The sequence below is a fragment of the Natrix helvetica genome, assembly GCF_964273705.1.
Source record: "Natrix helvetica genome assembly, chromosome: Z".
Lineage (NCBI taxonomy): Eukaryota > Metazoa > Chordata > Lepidosauria > Squamata > Natricidae > Natrix > Natrix helvetica.
This window is the reverse complement of record NC_138554.1, coordinates 40,541,325-40,568,796: the sequence shown is the minus strand read 5'-3', so window position 1 is coordinate 40,568,796 and position 27,472 is coordinate 40,541,325. Positions and strand designations below refer to the sequence as shown.

The 27,472-nt window shown below is 37.9% G+C and overlaps 1 protein-coding gene across 3 annotated transcripts; it reads left to right on the top strand.

The window, feature by feature from the left end:
• The first annotated feature begins 793 nt into the window (after nt 1-793).
• KAT7 (lysine acetyltransferase 7) lies at nt 794-27,472 on the top strand. 3 transcript variants are annotated; one of them, XM_081933267.1, is made up of 15 exons: nt 794-1,310; nt 4,223-4,370; nt 6,864-7,040; nt 7,498-7,737; nt 7,852-7,934; nt 8,240-8,329; nt 8,636-8,734; nt 9,418-9,528; nt 14,045-14,236; nt 15,720-15,809; nt 16,665-16,805; nt 17,780-17,873; nt 20,347-20,493; nt 21,268-21,374; nt 24,177-27,472. In XM_081933267.1, exons 1-15 carry the CDS (start codon nt 1,296-1,298, stop codon nt 24,276-24,278), a joined length of 1,836 nt encoding a protein of 611 aa, XP_081789393.1. In that variant the 5' UTR covers nt 794-1,295; the 3' UTR covers nt 24,279-27,472. The 3 variants fall into 3 exon arrangements, with proteins under 3 accessions (XP_081789393.1, XP_081789392.1, XP_081789394.1); XM_081933266.1 differs by lacking the exon at nt 794-1,310 and adding an exon at nt 1,812-1,938; XM_081933268.1 differs by lacking the exons at nt 794-1,310; nt 21,268-21,374 and adding an exon at nt 1,812-1,938.

Here is a 27,472-nt window from a genome sequence, read left to right as displayed (position 1 = left end):
AAAATAAAACACTTGAAAGATCATGTAAGATCCAATAAGTTCAATCAATGTAAGTCTGCAGATCTAAAAGCAGAGCTGCAACCTGATTTTAAGAAGTATTTTTCTGATTATGTAAATGGAAAAGCACTCTGCTATAGTTAATAGTGTTGCTATGAATAAATACAAGTCCCAAATTCATTTGGGGTTAGCTTCCATGAGTATTAGTTAAAAATATATACTAAAAGTATAACTGAGTCTTCTTTAGTCTGCATACATTGGATTATTTCTTAGCTGAGAATAAATACCACTGAACATAGCAAGATTTTTGTTAAATTGGCTTCTTAATAAGTACCAAATGTACAGGTGATATTGTTAGATGATACTTGGAAGATGCCATACATTTATTAACTTTCAAAACAACAAAAAACTTCGGGGAGTGGGTTGCTTTTATCCATATTCAGATATACTCCAGACCCTACCATAACAAATGATGGATCTCTTAAAAGCAAGCTAAAAACAATGCTCTATCAGAGAAGCAAAAGCCACTGGCAATTATTTAAATATTTATCTTTTTTTAAAAAAAATCCTAATGTTATTCAGCTAGTCAAGGCTATCTTTCTAATCAGAAATAGGTTGTTCTTAATTGATTTGACTTACAATACTGTGAAAAGGTAACTAAGGTTCGTAAATGATTTGATTTTTCTGTAACGGAACGATTTTTCCTATTAGATTAAGAAAATAACGTAGTCTTTCGGCATAAGCCGGTACACTGCGATTCTCTCTCTCTTTCGCTCACTTACAGAACGCCTCTTTGATTACAAAAGCCCGCCAAGTTCCAAAACAAAGATGGTGGATCAAGACGTCAATGAGAAACACTTTACGGCAGTAGCCACACTGCACCAGCGATTCCAATTGCGAACGATCAGTTGCCCAACCTAAAAATGGCCGTCTTCTCTTTTCGGAGATAGGGCTGTAGCCCACAGTGAAAATGGCCATTACACTTTACTGACTGAAGATTCACGAGGCGCTCGACCCGATTCTAAGATGGCGGAAGGCCGTTGGCGTGAGGTGAGAGTTCCCTGCGTCACGTGACAGGCAAGACGGGGGTGTGTATGTGTATCCCCGTCGTGGGTCCCGGCGGAAGAGTGAAGGGAGTCGTCTGAACGGCAACATCTTACAGCAAAGGGAAAATAAGACGGCGCGTTTAGCGCTGGAGAACCGGAGACACGCCAGTCACCACGGATTCATCCGTAGCCAGCGCGGCGGCAGGGGCGCAGCCACCTTCGCTGCCGCCGCCGCCGCCGCCTCCATTAAGGATGTCGCGCAGAAAGGTGAGCAAATGTAGGCCGAACCGACCTCCTTTTCCTTTTTAATTTGTTTAAGACCGTTGGGCTCGAAAACCAGTTAAAAACGTAGGCCTTCAAGCCCCTGTTTCATCTCGCGATACGATTGGCTTGTCCTGCCTCTCGCCGCATCTTCAATGGCCACCTTCGCCATCAGTCAAGAGCAACCTCTTCCTTCAACGGTTATTTGTTTCCCTCCACCCGTTCGATGACTGTTGTAGCCCACCTCCTTTCATTCCTAATTGGCTCGCGTCTGAACCATCATTGGTTGATCACCTTATCATTTTCTACTGGCGCGTTTTTCCTCTCCCCCCGCCTCCTCCGGTTCTTCTGTATCCATTCTTGGCTGGGTGCTTTGGGATGTTGAGGGCGGCATTCATTGGCTGGGATTCTGAATCGGCGTCCCTGAAATCCCACCCCTCTACTGTTTCTCAGTTTCTCATTGGGAAAGAGAGTGATACATAAGTCCAACCCTCACACTGGTAACGATTGCAGGCGAGGGAATATGGTACAAATGAATCCAAGTATGGTAGACAGGATTAAATGGCCAATGGGTTGTTTTTTGAATCATTACAATTATATTTCCGTATTTGCTAGAACTCAGTTGAGTCTGCTTGTAAGTTAAATCTGTTTATAATGGAACTGCATTTTTAACATGCCAAACATTTTTAATGAGTTTTAAAACAAGGTTTTTGTAACAAATTTATTTCTAGTTCTTTTCTACTGAAGAGCAGGCGAATTAAATAGGGGGTTATTTTGGCAGTTATTCCTACAAGAATGAACGTTATAATACCGTAATTTAAGGCTAGCAAATTTATTGGGCTTAATTTTTTGTAAAAATATAGCTAGCCTTGCCAGGTCTGAAGAGATAATTCATAGTTATAGAGATCTTAGATATATACTAGAATCTAGCGACGATGTAATAACAAATGAGTGAAAAGTAATGTATTCTCTATAGCTTACTTGAATTGTGTGTATGGTAATTATGTCAAAACTAGATTTGGGAAATGATAATTTCTTACAAAAATCATTCAAAAGGCTGATGGAGAAGAATTATGGAAGTTTAAAAAAACACAGGCCATAGGATTACCTATTACACCTGCCCATAGATGCATCAGTGTAACCCTTTCTTCCTTCTGATATATTGTGATCCTTTCAAAACTCAGTAGTAGGTACAAATATTCAGCATGTTTTCCTGTCATTATGGTTAGGTATTAGAATAAATGCACTGTATGCACATATTGATGGTACCTGACACTGCACTGAACCTAATGAATGTTGGTTTTTTTCTTTATGTATTGTAGGAACTCAGTCACTGGGTTGTAAGCCATGAAGTATGACATAGTGTGATATATGACATAATTGTTTTTTGCTTTACACTAAGACAGTTTGTGAATACAGGAAAGGGTGCTATTGCATAACTGCCCTGGTCAATAAAATGCTTATTTATAGCAGGGAATGTTTTGTATTATTGCAAAAGAAAAGAATTAGGCCTGGGCCGTTGGAAAAGTTGATTATAACAATATACTCTAAATGGGGCTCCCTTTGAAGTGCATTGGGGTATGCTACAGCTTGCTTAGAATGTAGCGGCACATGCAGTTTGGGACACATGGTACACCATGTAGCATTCCTGCTATGTGTGATCCATTGTCTCCCAAACAATTCAGGGTGCTAGTTGATATCTAAAGCTCTTGGTGGCATGGATCAGGTTATTTGTGGGTCTGTCTCCAGTGATTCTGTGTACCCCACCCTACCAGATCTGACAGAATGGGCATACACCTGGTACCTTCAGAATATCTTCCTGATGAATCTCAGGAAGCATGCCTTTTCTGTCATGGTGCCAAGTGGTGTGAAGTGGAATAGCTTCACATATACCTCTACTACTACAAGATTCGGATGGGAATTCTGGCTTGGATGTTTGAAATTGGTGATTACATTGAACCTTCATTTGCTTTATTTTCATTTAGTTTTTTTTTTTAGTACATTATAAAGTACTAGGCACTATAGAGCTTAAATTAAAGCTATTGTGGAGAAAATGCAAAAGAGGAGGAAGATTTTTTTAGGTATGTTCACTGCCCTAAGTTATTTATAAAGTAATCAAGGTAGGACAAAACAGTCATACAAATTGTGAAATAAATAAATGTTTAGGGCCACTACTTTTGATAGTTGCCCCTTTTCCATTAATTTCATGCTTGACTGTGATTTCATTGTAAGAACATGGGCGATTATTATTATTTTAATCATGGGCTTCTTAGTTTAAAAAAAGTACATTGATGTTTCCCTTAATAAGATGGCTTATATGACCTGCCAGTCTAAATTAGGAGGAACTATGACAAATTGACTTAGGACTTCCTTTGTGATATATCGTTATAGTCTTTCATAATTAAATGGATGGTTTATTACAAGAGGATGAAGAGGGAATTCTGAAATTCACTGAAGGTTTAGTCAGAACTAAATGTCTCTTAGGAACAGGAGCAATATTCTACATTTAAATTTAACAGTACATACTAATTTTTGAAGAAGGCCCCATTTGGTTTAATATTTAAGGCAACAGACTCCAAACCAGGAGACTGGGAATTTTGATCCCACTTTACGCACAACATCAACTGAGTGACCTTGAGCCAATCCCTTTTTCCCTGGGAAGGAGTCAATGGCAAACCATTTCTAAAAAAACCTTGCCAAGAATACTGCAGGAATTGATCCAGGCAATCATAGGAGTCAAAAGCTGATTCAGAATAATCCCCCCCCCCCAAATTGAGGAACGTATCTGCATTAAAGTATTATTTTAATGCAGATGAAAGTCTTATGTGCTGTTTATTTATTTAAAAATGTATATAGCTATTCATCTTTCAACCAAATATGGGTGGTTCCCAATTAAAAACTAAATGTTGGCTTTTCAGAGAAATGCAGGAAGCAGTTCAGATGGAACAGAAGACTCAGATTTCTCTACAGACCCAGAGCATACAGACAGTTCAGAAAGCGATGGTACATTACGCCAGTCTGCCCGTGTGACACGATCTTCTGCTAGGCTCAGCCAGAGTTCTCAAGGTATATCTAGATCTTTTAAAATTCTTCATTGTATGTCTTAAAGTTCTACTTTGGGAAAAAGGATGCTTGCAATGATTAGAAGTTTTCTCCTAAGCTTTGTCTAAATGGGAGGAATTGTATCATATACCAATGAATCTCAACTTATTCTTCATGAACATAAAGATGAAAATATAATTAACCATCTTCTGGTTTTACTACCACTCATCCTGTGGCAATGTATATATGAATTGTTTCAAACTCTGTTCCTTGGGGAGAAAAAGAAAGTAAGTATATAACAGAACATCCTCTGGATCATACCATTTTTGCACCATTTTTTATTCTTTATTTAAACCTAATGTTGGTTATCAACATTTTAGGAAAGGAGAATCTAGGTTATGAAAACAATGAACATACATGTATTTTGGAACAGATATAGATTTAGATAAAGAAGCATTTAGGCAAACTAATATAGCACAATAAGGAACTGTATTTCATTTATACTCTGTACTCCAGGCTCCTGTATTCCAATACTATTATGAACTGAAGATTTACATTATGAACTGTTTGTGATTTACACTTTCCTTTAAATTTAATTTACATATGCAGTAATGCAAGGAAGTAGATATCATTAGCTGAAAATTGTGTAAAACTTGCCCATTTTATAGTTCCTAAAAGAACAATCATTTTGAACTACTAGAGTAAGAACCACAAGGAATACGGTTGACACGTAATGTGGGCTCTGCAATGATGTTTCTTAAAGTGAGATGCTACATTTCTTCTTTAACAATGCCTTTTGATCTAGACCAAAATGCTGACTAAAAATATGACATCAAAAGCAAAAGAGGAGTTAATGAAGAAATTGGGTATCCAAATTGTCAAAAAAGTTAAATATCTTGGTATACATTTATCTGCGAGGTGTGTGACCATCAAAGAAGATAATTATACTAATTTGATTAATAAAACTAAGAAAGATCTAGAAAGATGGAAAAACCTACAACTGTCCCTGATGGGCAGGATCGCAGTTATAAAAATGAATATATTACCAAAATTTCTTTTCCTATTTCAGAATATTCCCATTAAATTAGAAAAAGGTATCTTCAAGGATTTGAATCAATTGGTTTTGAAATTTATTTGGCAGGGAAGAAAACCAAGAATTAAACTTAAGGCTATGCAAGACTCTAAGGAAAAGGGAGGATTTGGCGTACCAGATTGGGAACTCTATTATACTGCGGCCATGCTAACATGGCTAAGGGAATGGATAATGCTGAGAAATAAAAGATTACTCAAATTGGAAGGCCATGACCTCCAAGCAGGATGGCATGCCTTCCTCTGGTATGAAAAAGGATCTGCACACAAATATTTTAGTAGACATTACATTAGACAATCTCTGTTACTAATATGGAACAAAATTAAACTATACTAAAATACCTATTTGGCTATCTACGATGGAAGCATACATACACCCAAATTTAATCAACATGGAAAATATAGTCACATATAAAGAGTTATTGAACAGGCAGGGGGAGATCAAAACCAGATCAGAATTGACATCACAAGGAGTACAAGTAGAATGGTGGTCTTATTTACAGATACAATCAAGGTATGCACAGGATAGGAAGAACGAAGATATTGCCAAAGACTGCACAATATTAGATAAACTTTTGATACAGGCAGAAAACAGACTGATCAAAGTGCTGTATAGATTCTTGTTGGAATATAAACTAGAGGAGGAACATGTCAAAGAAACCATGGTCGCCTGGGCGAAAAATTTCGGTTACAATGTGGAATTGGCTAAGTGGGAAAAACTTTGGATACTTAATCAGAAACTAACATTGGCTACGGCGTATAAAGAAAATCTTTATAAGATGTTCTACAGATGGCATCTCCCCCTAGCACGGCTTTCCAAAATGTTCAAAAATCTGCCCCCAAATTGTTGGAAGTGTAAAAAAACACCAGGCACTTTCTATCATATGTGGTGGACGTGCAGTGAGGCAAAAAAATATTGGAAAATGATTCAATCATGGTTAGAACAAATGGTGGGAGAACAAATTATGTTTAAACCAGAAACTTTTCTCCTAGGCATAATACCGGAGGGGTTTAAGAAAGATACACTTTATTTAATTATACATATACTAACTGCATAACCTATGCACAGTATTGGAAAAAAGAAAATACACCATCAGAGTTTGATACAATCAGAAAAGTGTTGGCCTGTGCAGAAGCAGATAGGCTCACTCTTGAACTTAAAAATAAAAGGGAATCAGAATATTTTGAAGTATGGAACAGATTTTATGATTGGTATAAGACAAGATGACAAGACTGGAACAAATGTATATATTGTGATTGGACAGAAGGATAGACAATGTATTAAATAGATTAATTGTTAATGGTTGAAACTAGCTGTACATAATGTGAATGTATGGTCACTCCGACTCCGCGGTATTGCATTGTTTTAAATGTAAAAATAATAAAAATATATTTTTTAAAAAAACAATGCCTTTTGATCCTTCATAGATTCCAGTCCAGTTCGCAATCCACCATCATTTGCAGTAGAAGAGCCTGTTTATTCTACTCGAAGAATAACCCGCAGTCAACAGCAACCTACTCCTGTAACCCCAAAGAAATATCCTCTGCGACAAACACGTTCATCTGGTTCCGAAACAGAGCAAGTGGTTGATTTTTCTGACAGAGGTTTGTACACGTGAATGGTTGTGGAGGACGCACCTAATAAATGTTATCATATGGGAAGAGAGAGAATTGATTCTTAAACTAGTATTTGCTCAACTTCCTTTGTAGAATTTTTCCGTAGTACTAGATTAAAAAGTAATATCTTTGCTAAGATGGTTTTAACATCCTAGGTATTACTTGATCTCACATTATGCGTGAAAGGGATAGAGACCATAACCCCACCCCATTGTGTGGGTGTCTGTTACTTTTGATTACCACAGTTTTGGTTGACTGATTTTCTTGGTTATCCCCAGATTATTCTCAGTCACCGGCTATGAAAGAAACTATATTTTTCTGACACTATGTTCCATTTTTTGTGTAGTGCTAACACAGAAATGACCCAGGAAGCATTTATTCTTTGTATATTTTCTAATTTGGCAACATCTTTGTACACTGTCCTAATTTTCTCTCTTCTCAACAGACACAAAAAATGCAGCTGACCATGATGAGTCCCCACCCCGCACTCCAACTGGGAATGCTCCTTCTTCAGAATCTGATATTGATATCTCTAGTCCCAATATGTCACATGATGAAAGTATTGCCAAGGATATGTCCATGAAAGATTCAGGGAGTGATTTATCCCATCGTCCCAAAAGACGACGTTTCCACGAAAGCTATAATTTTAACATGAAATGTCCCACTCCTGGCTGCAATTCATTAGGTACGGGGGAATGATTTCTGATCTGAATTTTAATTATTAGGATATTCCGTTGTTCAAGCTTCCTATATATTCTTTTTGATAAGTCGTAAACTATACTTCTTTGGCTTTCAACAGGACATCTGACAGGAAAACATGAGCGACATTTTTCTATATCTGGATGCCCTCTGTATCATAATCTTTCAGCAGATGAGTGCAAGGTAACTTATTCTCAGGATGTATGTAATGAAGAGAAGCAGGTGGAAAGTTATAATTGTAACAGGAACAGAGCAAGAATTCACATGCTTTAACACATCTTTGCAAATTTCAACTTCTGGAAGATAGTCTGTTTTATACATTGTACCAAGATATGGGTTACTTTAACCATAACTTGAGGTTTGGTGGTCCCATGAAAACAGTTCCAGCAATTTCTAGATTCAAAATCCATACTGTGGCAGATTCATATTTCTTTAAATTACATGATGTATGAAGGAGATTTATATATAACATTTCTCTTGATTTCAAGGTGAGAGCTCAAAGCCGAGACAAACAAGTGGAAGACCGGATGCTTTCTCATCGACAGGATGACAACAATAGACATGCTACCAGGCATCAGGTAATTTCTACTAATTTTATATATATAATTCAAGTCTGTCCTGGCTTAAAGAACCCCACTAGGGACTTATTCAAATTATTCACTTTTTTTGATGAATTGCCACATGGCACATACAACAGCTATGCTCATATGAATAATCAGCTCATAATTTGATGCAGTCGTGCATTATAAAAAGCTAAAGCTGATTCTAAACAGAGGGAGGGATGCATAAAGCAAATTCATGAAATACTGGACAACCCATGGAGATACTCATCTGTCTGTCTGTCTGTCTCCCAATCAAATATTTTATTTCCTACTCCCTACAAGGCACCAACTGAAAGACAATTGAGATATAAGGAGAAAGTTGCAGAGATGAGAAAGAAGAGGAATGCAAGCTTAACTAAGGAGCAAAAGGAAAAATACATGGTATAGAAACCTCATTTATTTTCCTTAGAAAATAAGCCATATGTTAAGACATCCTTTTTAGTTTGGTCTTCCAAATGTGTTTTTACTGTGCTTAAGCAATGTATATTAAGACAGGAAAATGAAAGTTAAAAAATAAGGCATCTGAATCAATAGCTTTCATGCCATGGATTCGCAAAAAAGAAATATTTTATTGGAAACAAGTTATGAGATAGATAACAGTAGTGGAAATGGATAATAGTGATCTATGGAACATTGAGTTGTGTTAATCCTATTGTTTGGAATCCATATGTGAATTCTAGCATTGCAATTATAGCACGTCTTTCTAGAGAACAGGTAAAGGAGTGAGTAGGATTGTAATAGTCTTTTTTTCAACTAACCACATGTGTCAATATTCCTTGTATTTTTTCCCGTTATCCAAGCAGTTGAATTTTATTTTAAGCACATTTGAATTAATTTATATTTTTCAACATCAATGTCTTTCATAAAAGTCTTTCAGTTCTCTAAAAGTAACAGGGAATATAGTGATACCACTGAAAGGAATTTTCAGACTTTCTCTTCGACTGTTTATCCATCCATGCCCACCCCCTAAACAAATAGGAGGTGGCTATCAGGAGTTGCTTCCCCAAATGCAGGAGATGTTTTTTCTTTGTGTTTATGAGATATTTCTTCTGTTGTTGCTTCAGGAGCATAGACAAATCTATGGCAACACAAGAGAGCCCCTTTTAGAGAATCTGACCAGTGAGTATGACCTAGAACTATTCCGACGAGCGCAAGCAAGAGCTTCTGAAGATCTTGTAAGTAGGGTTGTACTCATTTCATTTCATGTCCCAGCTATGAAAAAACCAGTTATACTTAGTTCACTGCAATGCATGCAAATTTGCTGTAAATGGATAGAATCAAACCAAGCTGATGGAAGGAAGCAAAGCTAAAAGGTTGATTGCACACTTCATAGCAGAGCTCATAATGTTTTGAAGGTTAAAGATTGGTCCTGGCCTAGTATATATGGGGGTACACACCAAAAGTAGACAAGTATAGGATCTAAATAATTTAGAATGTGTTTTAAATTTTACTACATTCAATGTAATTAAATAACTTCATATTACTCTCAGGATATTTCACTACTTATCTCTTTGGCTATTTAAAATATATATAATCATCTTAATTTATAAGGTTATAGCTAATTCAAATTAAAAATGCAGTAGAAAAAACATTAAGAGCAGATGAGTGATTCAGTGAATCACTTCATATAGCAGTTAACGTTTCTGACTTGATGGCTATAATAAATGATTCGCCTATCTAGATAATGACTGATTTTTGCCAGTCAGACTTGATTTTCTGGTGCTTGACATTTTTAGATTAATATATTAATAATATACACATTAACTAAATATAATTTAAAGTATAGTCAGTAAATAAAGCAAACAAAAGAGTACAAAGCAATAATTGAGGTAAAATAAGATGTTGGGACAGTTACCTTAGCAAAATAGAACTATTCGCCCAGCCATTCAACTCTGTATTGTTTATTCCTCAGTGAGGGCATTTTATAATTTGCTCCATATCTAACTTACAGATCAAATTCATTGATCTGAAAAAAGTGCTTATGATGTAATCAGTTCAAGATTGCTCTCCTTGATGATCACAAATTGTATTTACTACTGATTTTTTAAAAACCCGCTAGCTTTCTGAAATATAAATTGATTCATTTTTCTTGCATAGATAAAGAAACCATCAGGGAAAGACAACTCTGAGCTGAAATAAACCCATCAGTTTTGGTTTATTTTCAGATGTGGCATTTTTTTTTTCTTGAGAATTGTTTAAAATGTTTTTATGGATTTTTTTCTCCCTCTGCTCTTTACACCTATATAATTTTTAAAGGGCAAACAAGTATCTTTTTTTAAAATGTGCCCTGATTCCAGCAAAAGCATCTCTGATGTACAGTTTTCTTAAGAGAATTGTCTCCAAAATCAGAATACTAAATTTGACATTTTATTAGCCTGATAGAAGGACTGACTCCAATCCATTTGGAAACAAAGGCTTTGGTGTTGAGAGATGTGCAGAGTGGCTTCATACCGCTGTTAATCAGAAAAACAGAATCCACTGCGTAAGCCTCACCCATTTTCTTTGTTTAGGCCTTGAGCAAGATTTTTGACTTTCTAGATTTCTTGTTTCTAATGGCTAATTGCAGAGATGCACAGTTGTTCAGGTTAGCTATTGTAGTAGTAGAAAACCATAATTAACTGTAATTGATTTATTTCCTACTTTTGGAGAAAAGGAGAAAGAGTATGTATTATGCCACCTTGCCAACCAGAGGCATTGTCTTCCTATTTTTTCAATATTATCTGGAAGTACATTGGGAACATATTTTCTTCATAAGGAAAGATAAATTGTGACAACTTTGAAACGAAAAGCAGTTGTGCAGTATTTCCTATTTTGTTTGTCAGTTTTACAATACTTGGCATACGATGAACCTTCAACTACTGAGTGGTAGGATCTGGATATCTCCTAAAACTACTAGATTGTATATAGCCCATGAGAAGATTTGAACTCCATAGAAGAACATCAGGCAACCTACATCGAATGAGTCCCCAATAGTGCAAAATCATTCACATAGTATACTACTTCAGTGAAGCCTAGGAAAATTGGCATAATATCCTGCTTTCATTGTGTATTAATAATGTTAGAAACTTGACCCCATTAAGGTTTTTTTTTCCAAATAGAGAAATCATTTTAAAATTTTGCTACTCTGTTTTTTAATTACTGTGGCTGTTTTTGCAATTAAATATTTTCTTCTGTGTTTAATATGACATGTGGTGAGCTTATACATTGTGCCGATCTGCAAACTTGCATACCATATTTAACTTAAAGCAGTTTGTTAACTTAAATAATAATCATGTAACTTTGAGCCCAAATATATTTTAGGTCTTTTTGGTTTTGCAAAGTTTGGGAACCTAGATAAAATGTAAGGCTTAGTATGTTGTGTGAAACCAGCAAGTTATGATTAATTCAGTAAATAATTTATGCAGCATGCCAGATGATTCAGGGGCAAAGCTTTCCATAGGATGGGGAAGGAAAACAAGGGTTATAATTCTGTCAGCAGACATTTTAATACAAATTTTGCAAATATTCATTTTGGAGGCAATCTGATTTTGGCTATAGTCTTATTCCTATTTTCTTGGAAATAATTATTAGTGAATTCGATGGGACTTGAACAATTTTGTTTTTGTTTGATAGGGATGTATGTTAGTATTGTATTACTTCAATCCTGCTAATTTCAATTAGATGGAAATTTACTGGAGCAAATTGTAGCAATGATGAAATGCATACTTTACCAGATGGAGAACCCTTTTGAGTTCACTTTTCTGTTGATTAGTAAACAGGAAGTTTGTATAACTATTGACAATGTAAAATAAGCCGCAATTTAGAACGTATCATATTATGGCTTTTCTGAGGTTGGATTCAATGTGAACTGAAAAAAAATTTTTTTCTTTTAAAATCTACTCTGTTTCCCTGAAAATAAGACTTGTCCTGAAAATAAGGCCGTTACAGATTTTTGGGGTGGGCAAAAATATAACCCTCCCCCTAAAATAAGCCCTAGTGAAGGGGTGGGTTTAGCCAGAACAGGAGGCAGCCCTTCCCTTCCCCGGTCACCTCAGGGCTTCTCGGCCCCTTAATTTGATCAGCTGAACCACTCCATTCACAAAACAGCTGATTCAAGGTGCTGCTCAGGCCTCTGCCTCCAGCAACTGCCGTTCACTTTTGCAACCAATTGCAGCTGCAAAAGAAATCGGAGGCCAAGCAACACAACCCATATGCCTCATGCCCTCCTTACCTAATGGTGACAGTCACAGCAGGCAATTCCATCCACGGAACAGGAAAGGAAGGTATGGAAATCAATACCCGTGCGATATCGGAAGAAGCCCTGCAAGGAGACACCGCTGTTGATGTGCAGGAAAACTTCCCCAGCACCACCTGCAGATTGTCCTTTCAAAGAGGAGTTTCACCAGGATGAAGGAGACACAAATGCTGCCTTCAGCCACTTCTTCATCCAGGTGAAACTCCTCTTTGAAAGGATGATCTGCAGGTGGTGGTGGGAGATTTCCTGCACTTCGGCAGTGGCATCTCCTCACAGGGCTTCTTCTGATGTCCCAAGTGTATGGATTTCCATGCCTACAGGAGGTCGCTTCTCACCTGCATATTCACATTGAAGGCTCAAAATGGGGTATTTTTGCTTGAAAACGTGGAGGAGGATATTTCTGCCTCTCACCCTGTTCTGAAGGTCAGCACAGATTGAGAAGAGGATAAGAGACAAAATCCTCCCTCCTGTTTTCAAGTGGTTTGCAAAAACGCCCCATTCCAAGCCTGCAGCATATTGCAAGATTGCAGCATTGAAGGCTTGGAGTGGGGCAATTTTGCAAACCGCTTGAAAATGGGGAGGGGAGATTTTACTTTCTCTTACCCTGTTCTGAAGCTCAGCACAGACTCAGAACAGGATAAGAGGCAAAATCCCTCCTCCTTTTCCTGGCAATCGTTCTTTCCTTGGGATCTCAGCGTAGATGCACATCCCCCAAATGCTCTATCCAAAGCCTTCTCTGCATCTGTGCAGAGCTCCCAAGGAAAGGAAGGTGTGTATGTGTGTGTGAGAGAGAGATCCCTAACCCTCCCCCCCCCTCCAAGGCAGCCACATCCTTCCACTAACCTGCTTTCCTGCTCCATTCTCCACTGCCATGTGCAGGGCAAGAAAAGTAGTTTGTGGGATTACTTCCAACTTCGCGAGATTTTTTATTTTGCGAGAAGTTGGAAGTTATTTTCTGGTATTTTTTTTCCCATAGTCACACAGTCTACTGTTCTTGTCCTGCACGTGGAGAGGAGAATGGAGCTGGAAAGCGAGTTAGTGAAGAGATGTGGCTGCCTTGGAGGGGGAGTGTGTGTGTGTGTGTGTGTGTGTGTGTGTGTTCGTTCTGCCAGGAAGACACACCCCCCCCCCCGTGAGGCCAGAGCAGCACAGTCAGCTGCTCGGCGGTCAGCAAACAGGGCAAGAGTAGGCCAGTGTGCAAGGGGAACTTGGGTCATTGTGGCCACAGGCAAGTAGCTGGTGGGACATAGAGGGTGGGGCCGGTGGGCTTGCTGCTTCCTGCACCTGAAAAATAATAAGACCTCTCTGAAAATAAGGCTAAGCCCTTATTTCGAGGATCAAAAGAAAATAAGACTATTATTTTCAGGAAAACACGGTATATTATAAGATTTTATAGTGCCTTAAATAATTTTCTCCATTTTCCTCTTCAATAAATGAGTCATTATTTCTGTGAATAGGAAAAGCTGCGACTTCAGGGCCAAATCACTGAAGGTAGTAACATGATCAAAACCATTGCTTTTGGACGCTATGAACTGGACACGTGGTACCATTCTCCCTACCCAGAGGAGTATGCCCGGCTTGGGCGACTCTATATGTGTGAATTCTGCCTCAAGTATATGAAGAGTCAGACAATACTTCGCAGACACATGGTAAGTTTTTAACTTAAGGATATACAATGGAAAATAATTTCTTTATTCAAATTTGTTATAGGCAGCCAAACTCCAATACAGTCTGGACAGTATATAAAATAAAATTTAAAAAATCTAAAATAAGGGAAAATAGAAAAGCACACGGATAGCCCAGATTAAGACAATGTAAAAAGCAACGCAGTTTTAAAATCATTAATACTTTTTGCATTGTTTTATTGGTTTTTGCAGCCCAAATCTGGTAGCTTTAACCCTAGTTCCTCTTGCATTTACAGCTACTTTTTGCTCTGGTGATACGCTCTAATTTCAGGAAGGTGTTATTTTAATCATGGTTTATTATATATTTCTTCTAAATCTATGTTTTCTCTGTCTAAACATAATTTTGCATATGGTAAGGAATATGCTATTGCCTTCTATTGCTTTGGAAATTTAATTTTGCAAAAATGCAGTTTGTATCTCCCTGTCAGTTTTCTGAGGAAAAAATGGGAAATGCTGCAGAGAAGTCGGTTTTTAAGAATGCTGCCATAACCCCATCTTGAATAATCATCTCCAGCAGCAGAGAATCTAGTTTGGGCCTTCAACCTCTTTTTTTCCAGTGTTTAATTGTGACCACCTTATTGCTTTAGCGAAGAACGCTTTTCTTTTTCCAAACAGCTTCACATTTGACTTCCAATATTAGATGGCAATGATTGCTTTGGCTGTCAGTCATAGCTGGGATAGAACATGTAATGCTTATGACAAAGGAGAAGGAGGCCAAATCACTTGTTGAATTATATAAGCTTAGAAGCACTATCTATTTACTATCACCTTAAAGTCAGGTGCAGTCATTGATTATGTGCAATGAAGTTGGTGTTGACATAGATTTTCTCCATGACAATCTGTCTCTAACTTGGTCTTTCAAGATCAATTATTACAATCCAAATATTATAGATCTGTGTAATTTCCTTTATGAAATTCTGCCCATTCTGAGCCAGGCATAGTAATTCATATAATTTATTTCTTGTGGAGCACTGAGAGTATTGTGGTGGAAATTTTTTAGGAGACCTGTTTTGTCTGATTAAAAGGAAGGGAGGAAACATTTTTCACAAGGCCCATGTAATATAAATTAAAAGCCTTCTGTAGAATGAACAGAACCTAAAAAAGGCTGGATTATTGTCTAGTGAAAGATTTAAATTTACAATTTACAATTGTTATTAGATATGTAATATAAATATATCTTTTAGATTTATTACATGTAATGTAATATTGTTTACATAGTTGTAGCTATATATGCTTTCTTTTAATTAGTTTCATGTGATAAAATACCTTTAAACAGTTTACCTATTCTTAATCAGAGCTCATTGGTCAATATCCTATACCAAACATCAGGTTCATTTTGTTTTCTGAATAGAATACTGCTTCTGAATCTGAAGCAATTATTTTTCCTGTTCAGTGGTATATTTGAAAACCAATTATGACAGTAATGCTTGTTTATCACTCTCCATAGGCAAAATGTGTCTGGAAGCATCCTCCAGGGGATGAAATTTACCGCAAAGGTTCAATCTCAGTATTTGAAGTAGATGGGAAAAAGAACAAGGTAACTGTGTTAATGGAGTGGATTTCGGGAAGGAAGAGAGCTTGTATATGTAATCCATTTGTAGATCATACAGGTGGTTTTGCTAGAAATTTTTCATCACTGTTGCTAATCACCCAGAAACATCTCACTTCATGCTGATCCCAAAAGTGCTTTTTCAAGAGGTAACTGGACCTAGCTGTTTTTCTTTGAAGTCATTTTGTCTGTATGGAATATAAATTTTTCCATTCCCTACCATCTAGTCAGAGATGAAGACGCTTCTTGGAATTGAAGCGAAAGATCTTCAACAAAAAACAAGAAAATCCACTTGCCTTTTGAAAAAGCACCTGGGACAACCAAGACCCCGGTGATTGAGAATCTTCATAGTCACTCCATGTTGCTGCTTATAAAGACTTGGAGCAGAATTAGATATGTAGAGAAGGTGATGACAGTCCTGGATTGTACCAATTCATTGCAGATATGGGTTCATGTTTTTGTTTATTGTTTCAAGGCTAAAAAGGAACTTCTGTGACTTTGGGGACACTCACATAACACCTGAGCAAATCCTTAAATCACATACATCTTTTTTCAAGGCTGTGCAGCTTCTCTCTACTGTTAACACAATCCTGGGACAACATATTTGAAACTGCTGCTCACCAAGTAGTAACCATTTTTTTTGGGGGGGGGGTTGATTTTGACTTACTATTGTTTGGTCTGCAACAATCTTTGAAACACTAAGAAAGTTCTACCTATTGGTTATCCATAGATTTTTTTTGTTCAGTTTTATGGACTATCTTGTGATAATTACTGAGAGGGTAGATCGCCTCCTGCTAATCAATCTTGTATTAATATCACGATTCTCTTTCTGATTTTTTCCAGATATATTGCCAAAATTTGTGCCTCCTGGCAAAACTCTTCTTGGACCATAAGACTTTGTATTATGATGTCGAACCATTTCTTTTCTATGTCATGACAGAAGCTGATAACACAGGATGCCACCTAATAGGCTATTTTTCCAAGGTCAGTAATAATGCCTGTACATTGGATCTAATCCACCAGCAGGGCTTTTGTGCATAAAAACAGTGTGATGATTATGATGCCTACATTGCCCTAGCCCAAGGAGGCTTAGTGGTAGAGTACTTGCTAAATGTAGGACTTTGCTAAAGGTAGGACTTTGCTCAAGTTAGGACTGAAATTTCCAGACTATTAAGGGGGAGGGAAGTATATAATTTTTCCAATGTAGAGTCACTTTTATTACATCATAAATTTTGTTACAGGTAGTCCTTGATTTATGACTACAATTGGGGCCAGCATTTCAATTGCTCAGGATGTGGTCATTGAATTATCATGTCACCGGACCTGACTTTATGACCATTTTACATTTTATCAATTGACTCTGCTTGTTGGAAGCTGGCTGGGAAAGTTGCAAACCATGATCATGTGACTGTTGTAAATGTGAGTCAATTGTCAAATACCCAAATTGCAGTCAGTCACATGACTGGTGTATGTGTGTGTGTCGTGTGATGGTTGTAATTTTGAGGAAGGGTCATAAGTCACTTTTTCTGAGGCTTTGTAACTTTGAATTTACAAATGTAGATAGACGGTTGTAAATCAAGGAATATCTGTATGTGTAACATGGTTTGCTTATGAAAGTATATTTATATAAAATGGAAAAGTAATTTATTTAGACAAAAATAAATATGTTGATTAAATTTTGAACCTTCTGAAAGTAAGAGTATTTTGGAGAATGGTTATTCAAACCAAACGAAGAAAAGTTTCATTATAAGCCGAGATTCCAAAAAACATTATTTAGCATACCAAGACAAAATGCAGGTGAAGGCTTAATGGCTCTTGGGCTCTCAGAACAAATTTGCTTCACTGGGAATATCTTCGTTTATTTATTTTGCTCAAATTTGAGCCAGTCTGTTATTAACTATATGCCTATGTAATTCTTATGAAACGTTAGCCTGAAATGCTACTTTGTTCAATTTTAGGAGAAGAACTCATTTCTCAACTATAACGTTTCTTGCATCCTGACAATGCCTCAGTACATGAGGCAGGGTTATGGCAAAATGCTTATTGATTTCAGTAAGTATATTTACTTTTATATATATGTTGACAGTGCTGTAGATAATAATATTAGCCAGTGACAACTAATAATAAACATAGAGGTAGTCCTCGACCTACAACCATTCGTCCACTAACCATTTGAAATTATAACAATGCTGAATGAATGGGTAGTTATAAGTGGTCCTTGGAGTTCCAGAAAGTCAACAGGGAAGGCTGCAAATTGCTGGCTTAAGTCTTCCCTGCTTGCCCCCACTTCCCCATCTCCTCTGCATTCACACCATTCACTTGTGCACCTACCCCAAAGAGCATGACTCCTCTTAATACATCTTTCCTAACCCACTTAGTGCTGCTCATACTCCCCCATTTTTGTTTCAAACTCCAAATAAAAATGCTACACTTAAAACCTTTGATCCTTCCATGTTTGTTGCTGTTGTGGCTTGCCAGCTGCCAGTGGAACTGACGGCAGACTTGGACAATGAGGAGGTTGGGGAGGAACTTGGACCAGTTCTGGAGTCTGGGGAAGACTGATGGATGCTCTGCGTCAGATGCAGAGATAGAGCCAGGGCCCTCCAACATTTCCCAGCCACCGGAGAGGCAGCTACCTTTGGAGGTTGAGATAAGTGAGGAAGAAGAACAGCTGGGGCCTGTTCCAGATGCATGTATGCGCAGAGCAGTTAGAGGTGGAAAACGGAGGAAAAGGAGTCGACTCAGGAAGAAAGCACATGTGGATGCTGAATGGCCCCTCCCTGGCTGGGGAATAAATAGAAAGAAAGGGGAGTGGTTGTTGTAGGAGACAACGGTTTGTATTTCTGAAGATTTTGCTCATTATGTTTCGTGAATCAAAGACTGCTTGCCAGAACTTAATTTGCAGCTTTTCGGCTGGGAGCTCTTTGCCTTGCAATTATTGAAAGGAACTGATAACGCCTGCATTTAATTGTTTGCAGGACTCTTGCTTGGACTTTTTGGTGGGTGAATGCCACTAATTCATAAGAGGTAAATAAAGAGGGGGTTTTCGTGACAAGGAGTCTGTATTTTGCTTCTAAAGCTGAGTCAGAACAGTTGCATGAATTCAAAATAGCTTGAGGACTTTGGCCACTAGTTTCTTGTTCCCTTGTTTTTCACTATGAACACCATGAGAATAAATAGCGGTAGCCCATGCTTCCTGCTATTAAGAATCCAGTGAGATTTGAAAGACATTTTTGAATTTTTTAAAAATGTAAGATAAAATGGAAATAACATCAGATTGAATCAGATCTCAGCAGAGAAACTTGATCTTTGCTTACTTGAATAACTGCTCTGAGTTACTGAGCCAAAATAGATACAGGTATCTAGTTGCTCACATTAGACATTGTAGGAGGCTGTTGTGTTACTCTATAGTAGCTAAAAATTAGGAGGACTGTTGTAGCACTTTTTCTAATAAACAAATAGTCATTGAAAGCCCTAAGCTTTTATGAACTACTGCTCTGTGGTTGCATACTTATTTCTGTTAATGCAACTTGTTGATCTGAAAGGTACTACCAGGTTCCCCAGATTTTTTTGTTCATACTTTTTTCCCCATTAGCATCAATGGGAATTAATAGGTACTTAATACTTTGTCCTGCCATTTTCAGCTCAGAACACACTGCACTCAAATATTTTGTACATCCCTGGTGAGTACCAGAAAATGTGACAGCAGCCTCCCAAGTAATTGCTGGACTAGACTTATTTGCTGTAACAACAAACTGAGGCAGCTCTCAGATTTTAAAGGTCATATCTTTTTTATACTGAAGAATTCTCTATAACTATCTAAACTTTGTAAAGCAATAAATAAATAACCCAGAAGGAATTTAGCTAATAGAAACTTATACAATGCTACCTGTAATGGAGGTCTAAACCTACTGCTTAGAAATTTTAGCAACAATATCTTAATACATTTGGGTCCTATGAGAAGTATGGTTTAAAGAAATCTAGTCAGGCAGATTGAATCAATCCCAAATCATATCAGATTCAGAGCTGTTTGAAGTATAAAATTTTGATGTGTCAAAAGATTTACAAAGAAGAATTCTTACCTCTTTTTAGTAGGGATATAATACCATATTGTGCTGCAGATTGTGCATTAAATTTCTAATTTGCTGCCAAGCCTTTATAGTAATAATAACTATGAATATTCTAGTGCAACTTCCGTATTTACTCCCATCTTGATAGATTGAATAGCAATTTCTATACAGCAAATTGCGTTTTGCACAATGGGGGAATTTCAGATAGGAGTTGCTAACTTGTCCCAGACAATGTTACCTTTTGAACCAGTTTAAAATTTGCCTTGTGCAGTTGCATTTTATTTCATTTGTGCACTAAATTCAAGAAATTTGAATTTTGGAGTAGTTTGTCCACCACAAAGTATTTGAGCTCTTCAATAATGGGTATACAAATCCATGTATGGAACTGTGATGGAAATAGTCTAAAAATATATCTAAGAGTAATTTGCAAAACTGTATGTGTGCTCTCTAAACAGGCTATTTACTCTCCAAAGTGGAAGAGAAAGTTGGCTCGCCAGAAAGGCCCCTATCAGACTTAGGACTTATCAGCTACCGTAGTTACTGGAAGGAGGTTCTTCTCCGTTATCTACATAATTTCCAAGGCAAAGAAATCTCCATCAAAGGTGGGTTCTACTTTTCTTCACTCTCTTTCCTTAAATTCTCTCACTTCACTATGGGCACATGGAGCAATTTTTCTCAATTTACTTTTACCGGGAATATCTTTCTTACCACGTTGCAAAAAAGGAGATATTTTAAAATGAATAAAATTTAAGAACCTATTGAGGAATAGATCAAGGTGACCAGAGATTAAAAAGTCTGATAATCTCTCATTTATCTTTCATTGCTGCTTTACCCTAGATGCTGTCTCCCCCATTCTCTATCCTTACTTTTTATGAATTTCAAAATAATCTGGAATCTAAATGGAGAATAAATAAATGCATGCTTCAAAACACAAATGTTTTGAAACAGTTCCAGCCCAGTTACTTCAATCTATTTTTCTTCCTGTAGGAGGAAAAAATGTGAAATGCCTCCAAACAATAGAAGCTCAAAATTCATATCTATTCTGTCTTCCAGTACCAGAGAAGTCATGGTATTTCATAACTGCTAAACTCGTTTGATTCTGCTTTTGTGGTTCATCTGGATGAGCAAAGCAGTTAATCCTTGACTGGAGAAAATCACATTCAGTCTTTTTCCCTCTCTTCTGAAGGGCATGCTTTCAGTCTACCTTTGAGATTATAAATTCTGAGAATGATACATTCTGTTCTTTTATAAAGCCACAGGAACTCGTTTTCTGGCTTCCAGTCTTTATGTGACTGGGCAGGAAAAAACATTTTTAAGGTAGATCATCCCATGTATTCGTTTCATTAATAATAGACTCGTGTATCTCTTTATTCCAGAGATCAGCCAAGAGACAGCTGTCAATCCTGTTGACATTGTTAGCACTCTGCAAGCCCTTCAGATGCTCAAGTACTGGAAAGGCAAACACCTGGTCCTAAAAAGACAAGTAAGAGTTTGCCTTGCAGTTTTGCATCTTTGTTTGGGAAGTTTGTGGGTACTCACTGTATGTTCTTTTTTTTTCTTTTTCTTTTTTTGCTGGGGGTGGGCGGGCTTGTTCTTCTGCCCTAGATTTGCTACATTGGAAAACAGGAGTCTGTATGCATTATCTGAATCGAGAAATCTCTTGCAGAACTCTTTTCAGTTTTCCTGGGAACCATAGCTGTCTGAATAATGTTGGGAGTCCAGTACCTGGAGAGCTGAAGAGCTTTCCATTCCATCTTCACTAAACATTATAAAAAGCAAAATGAATTATTTATAGAATTTTTGGATGGCTGAAGAAAACAATATTTATATAGTGTCCTATTTATCCTTTGATACCTTAAAGTTTTCACTCCCTATGATTGTGATAGGTAGTGGTTCCATTTCTTGTGTTTGCTTAAAAAAACAAGACAGATACAAATTTGGACATAATATTATAAAACAATGAATAGGAGAGGCATAACATTAAAAATGGAGAAAATGAAATATAGGTGGTACTAACTAAAGCTGGGCTGCTTCATTTAGAACAGGGCGTATATTCTTTCTTAAGATGGGAATTCCCTTTGACCTTTGAGTGGTATATTTGGGGACCAAATTCCAAGATAAATTGGAACTTACCTAAAAAGGAATTATCTCCTGTTAATAGCTTTATGAGTATAGAGCAACCCTAAAAGAAAGTCTCATTGTGTTTGTTAATATTAATTTTTCAATATTTTTTGTTTATATTTATGACTGCAATATCAATTGGTCTGCATAGGCCAGTGATGGCGAACTAGGGCACGCGTGCCACAAGTGGCACGCAGAGCCATTTGTCAGGGCACGCGAGTCGCTGCCCTGTCAGCTGGCCAGCGCGTATGTGCGCGCTGGCCAGCTGAGTTCACCTTTTTAAAAGCTATTTTTCGCCTTCCCCAGGCTCCAGAGGCTTTATAGGAGCCTGGGGAGGGCGAAAAGAGCCTCCCCCGCCCCCCTGGAGGCTTCAGGGACCGTCCGGAGGCTTCCCTGAAGCCTTCGGAACACTTAAAACCACCCTCCAAGCAAACCGGAAGTGACTTCCGGGTTGCTCGGAGGGTGGTTTTAAGCGTTCCGAAGGCTTCAGGGACTGTCCGGAGGCTTCCCTGAAGCCTTCAGAGCGCTTAAAATGACCCTCCGAGCAACCTGGAAGTCACTTCCGGTTTCCTCGGAGGGTGGTTTTAAGCGCTCCGAAGGCTTCAGGGAAGCCTCCGGACGGTCCCTAAAGGCTCCCGGGGGGCGGGGGGCTTTTTTTGCCCTCCCCAGGCTCCTATAAAGCCTCTGGACTATGGGGAGGGCGAAAAAAGCATGTAAAAATGGGGGGTTGCGGGTTATGCGCGCATGCGCACTGGGGGGGTCGCACGTTGCATTATGGGTGCGGCACGCCCGCACACGACCCCCCTGCGCTCCCCCCACTTGTGGCACGTGAGCCAAAAAAGGTTTGCCATCACTGGCATAGGCTCAACCAAGAGTGAGCAGAAGATCAATCTTGTTTTATTTTTGTAACAAGCTCTGGGTGATTTGGAAGAATTGCTCAGGTTTCTGAGTCACAGAGTCTAATAATAGCAACCAAAGTACCTTCTCTTCCCCCATCATACTGATGAACTTAAAAAAAACAATTAAGTATCCGTATTTTTTGGAGTATAAGATGCACCTTCTCCCCCTCCCCCTTAAAAATGGGTGAAAATTTAGGTGCATCTTATAGGCTGAATAAGGGTGTTTTGGGCCTCTCGAATGTTGCGTTTTCTGGCCCCCAGAAACACACTGCAGTGCTCCGCACAACCTGTTTTTGCCAAAAACAGCCCCTTTGGGGGTTCTCAAGCCCTCCATGCGTTGTCCCTGATCCCCAGAAGCGGAGCACTGCAGGCCAAAAACGGACACGTTTTGGGCGAGAACGAGTTGTATGGAGCACTGCAGACTTCTTCTGGGGGCCTGGGAAGACATAAATATGACATGCGGAGGCTAAAAACTATTTTTTTCTTGTTTTCCTTCTGTAAATTTAGGTGCATCTTATACTCCAGTGGATCTTATAGTCTGAAAAAATACCAGAAATGAAGTTGTGTGTAGAACAAGCTGTGAGATCTATTCAGTTCTAGAGTTCAGAACAAATTCTTGAGTTATAAAATCTTAAAAGTATATAATGTTTAGGTTTTGACAAAACAAAGCTGTTGTCATTCTGGTCTAAGACATTCTGACTTACAAACAAAATGGTCATTTCACCAAATCTGTGGTGACCATGGGAACGGAAAAAATGAATTATGACAAAATTAATACAAGTGAACATGTTTTCTAAAGCTTTCCTTTTTTATTCAACTAAGTTATTACAGCTTCACTCTCTAAAACATAAGTCTGAAATAATGTGGTATCAATTTTCTACCTATAACAAAAATACTGGAAAGTAGGACTCTTTCAAAATTAATCAATCAGGGAACTTTTGTTGGACCTACGCACAGGTTTTTATTTAAGAAAGCAGCACTATAACTGTCCTTCTGACATAAACCATGCATGTGTTTGTTTGTACATATAGGCAACTTTAATTACAGATGACTAAGCAACATTTACTTCTTCAGAGCTTTCCAAAACAGCTGCAGGATTGGTGCTGATCAGACTTAAGGTGGAGCACTGTGCCAAAGGAGAGGGGCAAAACCATTTTAGTTCTCTTAGCTTGAAATTTCTGTCATTACTAGTTATAGTTATGTCTTCTGCAGATAAATTTCACCAAACCTTTAACCTGCCTTTCTTTTTCTCTTATTCTTCTCAGGATCTTATTGATGAATGGATAGCCAAAGAGGCCAAAAGGTGCAACAGCAATAAAATAATGGATCCTAGCTGTTTGAAATGGACCCCACCCAAAGGCACTTAATTAACCAGTCTCTCCAAGAAGTGTGAACATCCCATTCATGTGCTGCCATCATCACCACTGTGGGTACTTTTTCTTTTCCCAGCACTAGAAACATCCTTCCAGATCTTGGACATGTGATTGGTCTTGGTACCAGCTCTTCCCTTTCAGATATTTCTGCAGTGTTTTACTTTTTATAGAACATTTTTGACCAGACACCTTGTCTATGAGGCAAGATTGAAAAGATGAGAGTTCTGGACAATATTATCATGACCTCAAGAAAGTGCAGTAGGATTTAGTTGCTCCTCCATCAGTTACTTGCTCCTAGCACAAAAACTAGGGTTGCTTCTCACATTTTTTAGTTTTATAACTTCTTAGCCCTCTGAGATGTAGTCCACCTATGCAATATAGTGGGATTGCAAATGTGATGGAAAGGATCATATTGCTTCGTTTTACCAATTGGGGCAGAGAAAAATCAATTTTAAATTTCTCTGTTAAAAACAAAGTAAAGCTAGTGGGGCTAGGGGCAGACATTCTCATTAGTCCCATTTCTATACTAGCTTTCATCTACATGTTTTTAATAGGTAAGAGAGCACTAAAAAAAAACCCCAGCAATCCTATGCTTGTGTTCTGAAATGCTCCAATCTATCCTATTCGCCCTACATTTCCTTGCCATTCTGCTGCATGTGTATATACAGTCTAGATATATGTCTGTAAGACTATTTCCTAACCACATGTTGACAAGGTACAAGTAAGAAATGATCAAGTGCTTCCTGGAATCCTGAATTGCTTCTGGATATGCAAATCTCTCACATTTATTTGCAGAACCTAAAACTTTCTTGAACTTGGCACCTGTGTATTCCAATATTGTCATCAAAATATTTTTCCCACTTCAGTCCACCAAAAGAGTTGATTGGCAAGGAAGCTCCAAACTGGCTTTGGTTTCTGAGAATAGTAATGGTTTTATAATTTTGGATACAGGGTATCAGAAGCAATGAGTCAGCCCTCTGTGAATTGGATTTTGTAGCCAGAATAGTCAGATCCCCCGAGGGGGAGATATCAGGCAGGAAAGATGTCACATTACCTGGTCTTGATTGCATGCCTGAATGGAAAGACAAGATGCCATCACTCAATCTGTAATTTTGGACAAGTGACCCTCATGGCAGTTTTTGAATAGACCCTGTCTGCCAATATATTTCAAGAGTCAATTAAATTAACTTTGTAGGGAAAATTGCAAGATCAACATTTGAGCCTTGGCATAGCATCGTCTCTCTAATTTGGCATGGCTCATCATTTTGAATTAGTTACTTCAAGGCTCCTATGCTTGAAGCCCAAGGAATATGCATAGAAACACATTTCATCAGCTGGTGGAGGAACACTGCTCTTTTTGCCAAATTATTCCTTTGCAGTACATCGCTATATACATTTGGCAGTTTTGTGATTTATTATTCAATTTGTGAAGCTGCTGGATATGCTAATACCAGGCCTCAGGGCAATTCGCTGCAGCTGACTGAATGTAGTCTTTATGATGGCTTGTATTTTGGGGGCCTACCTTTTCAATTTGCCGATTTTCCCTGCCAATGAGACTGCTTTGGTCTGATAATTTTCTTATCCTTTTTTCAAGCATTCTGTAAGGAGAATGACAGCTTCAGCTATGCTGCCCCATAAATGAATGTTGAGAGTTAGCTCAGAAGCCACTGAGAGTAGGTGGATAGTTATGGGTATTTTAAAAATAATTTTTATTATTTTACAAATGGAAAATAAAGTCTATTATACAAGGTTATCCAAAGATAAATTTTAATCTCATTTTAAGGTTTGATATCTGGAGGTTTATCATAATATGACTCCATATTATTATGACAAATTAAAATTGTCAGTTTTAATTGAAATTGTAACAAATTAAAAATAGACCTCCAGCATCAGTTCCATAGTAAGCATGCCCATTTTGAATAAGAATGTGTTCACCTTTTAAATAAAGTCTTTGATTCAAGGGAATCCTCTCCCAGTAATAGGTAATAACTACTTATAATGGCTGGGAACGATGGAAGAGTCAGAGCATTTTGCCCAACGAATAGAAATTTATAAATTTTTAAGAGTAAAAATCTTGACCATTGTAAGTCAGGTGCTACAAGTATTTTAATTTGCCCATTTCTAAAATCCTGATCTTCCTATATTACAAAAGGAAAAAGGGGAAAACTCTGGCTAGTCTGCTACACTATTATCTGCCAGTTCCAGTTATGTATAGGTGGCAATGTATTCATAAAAAATTGGCCTACCAATAGTCTTTATAAGCCTTCTTTCCTTTTTGCCTGTATTGGTGTGAAGTTCCGTCTCAGCTGCTGGCTGTGTTTCTGCCATCTCTATGCTGTATTGGATTGCTCTACTGGCTGATCTTTTGGCCATAGATGTGCATGATATTATGCAGTAATATCCCAGTATTTGAGATGGGAACCTTTTTCCAATGAGACACAGAGTAACCCGGCACTGGGAATACACTTACATGCAGGAGATCAAAGTAGCCGCAGTGGAGATTAGCGGATGATTGTGCTCAGGCAGCTTGAAGTATGGAGACATTTACATCCTGGGTTTCATCTTGAGAATGCTTCCTGTACTGAGGCAGTGATTTGTTTTTCTTCCTGGACTATGCAAAGAAACAGCATGTTTTATTTGTTTGAGGACTGCAGAAAAATGGGCTTGTGTGTTCTGCACTCTAATTGCAATTTCCACAAAAGTAGGAGTGTGGCTTTTAATGGTAAGGCTAGGTGACAGATATGAAAAATCCTGAAGATACAGTTATCCATTCAGCTATGCCTTTCACTCCTGCCTAGCATGCAATTTTCAATAGTAGACACCTGCATGACATACCATCTGTTTTCAACTGAATATTTATTTAAGAATTGTCCTTTTGTCTCCCATCTTGAGAAAAAAATAAATAGACTTGTTCAATCAACCACCAAGGATTTTTAGATAAGAGCTCCTACTTGTTGGTTCTTGTGTTTGGTTCTGACTTTTTATTGCCATCCTCAGTCTGTAGGATTTCTGTTTCTGAACATTGTCTGGCAATTGTTCTCAGCTTCTAGATTATTGCAAAAAAAATGGGGTGTAATGCTCTTTTTGTGACAAAGGGAGGCTTGTTGTTCTTGTACAGAAGCAAAACTCTTTTCCTGGATATTTTATCAGTGTATCAACTTCTCAATAAAGCATGTTCTCTGCTCTCA

Bases quoted from the DNA above. Each gene is read 5' to 3' on its own strand.
- KAT7 (XM_081933266.1), top strand. From the start codon at position 1,828: ATGGTACAAATGAATCCAAGTATGGTAGACAGGATTAAATGGCCAATG. The intron at 1,939-4,222 runs GTAAGTTAAATC...TTGGCTTTTCAG, and splicing joins GAACTCAGTTGAGTCTGCTT to AGAAATGCAGGAAGCAGTTC. The intron at 14,237-15,719 runs GTAAGTTTTTAA...CACTCTCCATAG, and splicing joins CAATACTTCGCAGACACATG to GCAAAATGTGTCTGGAAGCA.